Source organism: Chaetura pelagica, unplaced genomic scaffold, assembly GCF_000747805.2.
Source record: "Chaetura pelagica isolate M959 unplaced genomic scaffold, ChaPel_1.0 scaffold198, whole genome shotgun sequence".
NCBI classification, from domain to species: domain Eukaryota; kingdom Metazoa; phylum Chordata; class Aves; order Apodiformes; family Apodidae; genus Chaetura; species Chaetura pelagica.
Window position 1 is genome coordinate 513,259 of NW_009954317.1, and position 5,416 is coordinate 518,674.

General features: G+C 46.3%; 1 protein-coding gene across 1 annotated transcript in view; it reads left to right on the forward strand.

Annotated features, from left to right (window-relative positions):
- Positions 1-4,462, forward strand: part of SLC2A3 (solute carrier family 2 (facilitated glucose transporter), member 3) — a 7,626-nt gene extending 3,164 nt beyond the window's left edge. Inside the window, exons 3-10 of the mRNA XM_010004155.1 lie at positions 432-592; positions 830-1,070; positions 1,222-1,384; positions 2,032-2,219; positions 2,594-2,698; positions 3,107-3,208; positions 3,462-3,665; positions 4,195-4,462. Coding sequence (XP_010002457.1) covers positions 432-592; positions 830-1,070; positions 1,222-1,384; positions 2,032-2,219; positions 2,594-2,698; positions 3,107-3,208; positions 3,462-3,665; positions 4,195-4,392 — 1,362 coding nt within the window. The 3' untranslated portion in view covers positions 4,393-4,462. The remainder of the gene's footprint in view (positions 1-431; positions 593-829; positions 1,071-1,221; positions 1,385-2,031; positions 2,220-2,593; positions 2,699-3,106; positions 3,209-3,461; positions 3,666-4,194) is intronic.
- Positions 4,463-5,416: the final 954 nt, after the last annotated feature.

Below are 5,416 nucleotides of genomic sequence, written 5' to 3' on the forward strand. Positions count from 1 at the left end.
TGCTGAACCAGAGTTCTGGTATTACTGGAAATGTTTCCATCTGTTCCCTGGTCATGTTTTCTTGCTTCCAGTCACTCCCAACTATCATGCCTCCCTAGGCACCACCAGTGACTCGGGTCATCCAGAAACATTCAGAAGATAAGCCTATTTTCCTTAGTCATCACTAGCCTTCTCCTACTGTGCTCAGAGAAGCAATCTCTCCCTCATCATACTGCTACCTATCTCTGAACCTCTCAACAAAAGTTCCTCTTTCTGCACCCTGATCTTCCCCTTCTATGACTTGCTGCCTAGTGATTATTTTTTTAGGGACTATCTTTGCTTCTTGCCTTCATGAAAATGGAATGAGCACCTTGGAAGTAGTCTCCCCTCTCCTTGGTGCAGAATGCTTCCCACATATTTGTAATTCTGTCCCCACCTGGTTTCTCTTGCAGATCATCCGGGCGTTCTTCAACAGCACCTTGTCTGAACGCACTGGGAATGTTGTGTCCCCAGAGCTCCTCACGTCTCTGTGGTCCCTTTCTGTTGCCATCTTCTCTGTAGGAGGTATGATCGGCTCCTTCTCAGTTGGCCTGTTTGTCAACAGATTTGGCAGGTAAGTTGGGGAGAGGAGGGATCCAAGCTGTCAGGGAGTTTTTCCCTTCTACAGTGGAGTGTTGGGAGGAAGCAAGAATATGTGGGCTGCTAAAAGAAAGCGTTGCTGGGAGCTGAACAGCAGTTCTGTTATCCCACCCCTGAGATGGGAGGTCATGGGTGGGTTTACCCCTCTCCTAATGATTTTTTTCACTGTATTGTCAGTTCAAGCTCAGTCTCGACATCTTTATCTTGGCAGGAGGAACTCCATGTTGCTGGTGAACATCTTGGCATTTGCTGGTGGTGCTCTCATGGCATTGTCTAAGTTGGTAAAGGCAGTGGAGATGTTGATTATTGGCCGCTTCATTATTGGCCTCTTCTGTGGTCTCTGCACGGGCTTTGTGCCAATGTACATCAGTGAAGTCTCACCCACCAGCCTCCGTGGAGCTTTTGGCACCCTCAACCAGCTGGGCATTGTTGTGGGCATCCTGGTGGCCCAGGTAGGTTAGGCGTGACAAAACTCAGGAGAAAGGGAGGCTGGAGGATGGCAAGGTGGCCATCAGGTGCTGTGGGTGGTCCTGTCTTACTCATTGATGTGGGGATGAGGAATTGGGTGTATTTAAATAACTTTGTCTCCAATTCTTGGTGTAGATCTTTGGTCTGGAGGTAATAATGGGGACTGAAACACTCTGGCCACTGCTTTTGGGGTTCACAGTCCTCCCAGCAGTTCTACAGTGTGTGGGTCTTCTTTTCTGCCCTGAGAGTCCCCGTTTCCTATTGATCAACAAGACGGAGGAAGAGAAAGCACAAGCAGGTAAGAGCTCATCTCTGCAGGGGTAGGGCTGTGTTCTGGCTCCCAGCCTGCACTGAACTTGAGTGGGAGGCCAGGACTGTCTCTGGAGCCTGTTGGTAGATCAGGGTGTGACTCCTGGAGGGCACTTGGGCCTAGTCTCCCATCCTTTAGGTTGCACCAGTGCCAGGAAGTGAGAAACCTGGCATCCCAACAGAGGCTCCCAAGTGGAATTAAAACATGAGGAGTGGCACCTGGCCTGGTGGGATCTAGCAGGGCCAGCTGCTTTAGCTCTGTCAGCATCTCCTAAAAGGCAGGAAATAGGCTGGCATTTTAACAAGAAGCTTAGAGAGTGCTCTTCCTGCTGCAGAGGGCTGGAATCATCTCTGGCAAGGGTGTGAGCAGAATTGGGGTTCAAATGCAAGTTTGGAGATCAAGCAAAATATAAGCAAGACCTGGGCCTGGTTTCTATGCTGATCACAGCACCCTGACCTCTGGGTTGAAAAGATGAGCAAGGCTGTGTGTAGAGGCTTGGTCTTTCCTATACAGCAGGTCCAAGTTCTGGCAGGTGGTCCAGTCTCCCTGGTGTGTTCTGGCTGAAAGAGCAGAGCAGGGTGGAGTGAGCATACCAGCAGTGGGTGTACCTGGCATTTTTTGGTTCCTTCCTTTAGTTCTGCAGAAACTGCGTGGAACAGAAGATGTGTCTCAAGACATCCTGGAGATGAAAGAAGAAAGTGCAAAAATGTCCCAGGAAAAGAAAGTGACTGTGCTAGAGCTCTTCCGCTCTCCGAGCTATCGTCAGGCCATTATCATTGCCATTATGCTGCAGCTCTCCCAACAGCTCTCAGGCATCAATGCTGTGAGTTATCATCTTGTCCCATCTGCTGGGCCTCCCTTATCTGGTTACCCTTGCACTTGCCACTAATGTAAACTGTGCTTCCAAAACCCCTTTTTTTTTTGTGCCTTGACTGGAGGTCAAAATTTTGTGATAACTGTGGAGATAGCTAAAATGGAAGGTGGAGATTATACTTGCTTTTGCTTCTCTGATAGACACCCCAGCAAGACACTGCAGCCTTGCATCAAGTGAATGAGCCTTGACTGGAAGCATGCATGCTCTGAGTGCTTCTTAAAAAAATATTCCTGTTGGGCTTGCCAAGCTAATTAGGCAAGGAACAAGAGGCATGCTTTCAAACACTGGAAATGTGATGGTGTCAAACTTGTTTCTCTTCCCAGGTATTCTACTATTCCACAGGGATTTTTGAAAGAGCTGGTATCACACAACCTGTGTATGCCACCATTGGAGCTGGGGTGGTGAACACAGTCTTCACTGTTGTGTCGGTAAGTGGAACAGGGCCTCATGGGGAGAAGGGACTTGCCTGCTTGGGCTTTTTTGGGAGATGTGACTAAAGACCAGTAGCCAAGTTGTGGCAAAGGATCGGGCTAGGCAGTGGCCTATAAGAGCAAAGAAAAGAATGCATTAAAAGCATTATGGGGGAGGAGGAGGGGAGAGAGTTATTGTTATCCTCTTAGAAGAAAAGGGGGGGAAAGCATGAGGAGGCAGTAGCATGAACCAGAGCAAGAACTTGTGCCTAGGTGTGCAGTCCAGTAAGGGGCATTGAGGTCACCAGTGGCTTGGAGAGCTAGAAACAAATTTAAAAAAAGGTGCAGGGCATGCTGAGTGAAAGGGCCTCTTCTGCTGCAGCTGACAGAGTAATGGATTTTTTCCTCCTTCTGCCATGTTTCTAGCTGTTCCTGGTGGAGCGTGCAGGGCGCAGGACCCTCCATCTAGTTGGTCTGGGTGGCATGGCTGTATGTACGGTTCTTATGACGGTTGCTTTAGCTCTGAAGGTGAGTAGTTCATGTTCTTCTCCAGGCTGACCCCAGCAGGGGACCTATAAGATTATGTATCTGCCTTGCCCTGCCATTCTGCTCTGCATAGCTGGAAGTAGAGCTGAGTTTGTGGTGAGGAGTACAACTTCCAACTGCAGAAACTGCTACAGTGTTCACAGTGACACTGCAGATGCTATTGTGCTTCACATGTGTTATTGTGTTCCATATTTGCCTCTCAGATTGCAGCTGATCATGTTTTGTTCCCTTGCAGGACACGGTGGTGTGGATCAAATATATCAGCATTATTTCCACTTTTGGCTTTGTGGCTCTCTTTGAGATTGGCCCTGGACCTATCCCCTGGTTCATTGTGGCGGAACTGTTCAGCCAGGGCCCACGACCTGCAGCCATGGCAGTGGCTGGCTGTTCCAACTGGACCTCTAACTTCTTGGTGGGAATGCTCTTCCCCTATGCAGAGGTAAGGACCCAGGGTGCAAAGCACTGAGACTTCAGCAGCATTGGCATAGGTGTCCAGAGGATGGCTGCAGAATTTCCATCCTTGGAGACTTAAAAACATGACTGTATGACCCTTAATAAGCTGATGTCTCCCTGAAGCTGTCTCTGCTCTGAGCAGATGGCTGGTCAGTCTTCCAGAGGTCCCTGATGATGTGTTCCTGTTGCTACTGAAGGTTGGGTGTTGTGGCTCACCTTTATATTCTGTTGTCTTAACTGCCTGTATCTTAAAAATAGTTGGAAGAGCCATCTTAATTAGCACATGAAGGCTTTCTCTTAAAAAGCCTCAATTTTGGTCACCCTCAAGAACGTGAAAGCATTTCAGAAGCCCACAGGAACCTGAAACCATTTTTTAAGACTGCTGTGTTGAGGGAGTTGGTAAGAACATTGTTGGAGAAAGACTTAAGAATTTTGACCTGTCAACAGCAAATAAGCTTGCATTTGGGTTTATGAGCTTTCCAAATTAAAACCACCTGCTTTTGTCTTCCCTGCAGAAACTGCTTGGCTCCTATGTCTTCCTCATCTTCCTTGTTTTCCTGGTCCTTTTCTTTGTCTTCACATTCTTCAAAGTGCCAGAGACCAAGGGCAGGACTTTCGAAGACATCTCCAGGAGCTTTGAAGGACGAGCAGAAGCCACAGCAGCTGGAGAGAAGTTGGAGCTGAACAGTATACAGCCTGACAAAGTTGCATAAGATTCCTGACACACCTGTTTTTTTTTGGCTCTTACATGCTTAGAGTCATTAAAGGAATGAACAAAGAAAACAATGAGAACTGGGACATGTTTTCTCCCCTCAATTGCTGCTATTTTCTTCTTTGCACCCCCATACACCTACTCTGCCAGGCTTACCAGCAGTAAGCCAATCTGATATGGGTGATCTCATTTTAAAATACGGGAAGGCACCTGGCACTAGCAAAAATAATCTCATCTTCCCTGTCACAAACATGAGGAGAACAGAAGAGCTGGCAATATTTTTGCTTCTTTTGACCTATAATTGCTATTTGGGTTTAACATACTTATATGCACGCAGTGACCATTACATATTTTAATCTTAATTACTATTTTTGCAGTGAGTTGGAGTGACCCACTAAAGAAGTCTCTGGCCCTTTGAGTTTACTGTGTGTGTGCAGTGTTACACTGGAATTTAAGAAGCCCACCCAAAACCCATCTCCTTGCTTTTTCCTATCCAGTGTGCACTTTTTTCAGCCTCAGGAAAAAGGGGACCAAGTTACATGCATAATTTTTCCTGCTCTTATTTTGTATAGACAGACCAAAAGCATACTTTTAAGTTTATTTATTTGTATGTCACTTTGTAAATATTTATTTTTTTAATGGTGTACAAAAATGTACAGATAATGAAATTGAAGTTGTTTAAGAGAAATAGCTATTCTTACAAGAGATGCTGTAAACTTGAGCTGCAATAAGACTGTAAAGGAGAAATGTGGTACTGAACAGGAGACTGGGCATTTTGGGTGGTATGTGCAACAGAGCCAATCATGTAAGTCACCTTTACATTGTGCCCTCTGGAAAGAAATTCAAATAATTGGGTACTAGTGAAGTTTGTCCACCAAAATCTGTTGTTTGGGAGGTTTTGGGTGGCAATTTTAAATATTATTCCTAAGTGTTGATTGGAAAGTGTGGTATTGCAACAAGTGAGTGTTTGGATTTTCAGTCATGGTTGTTAAGCATTGTATGGGATGATTGAGGGTAGTGATTGC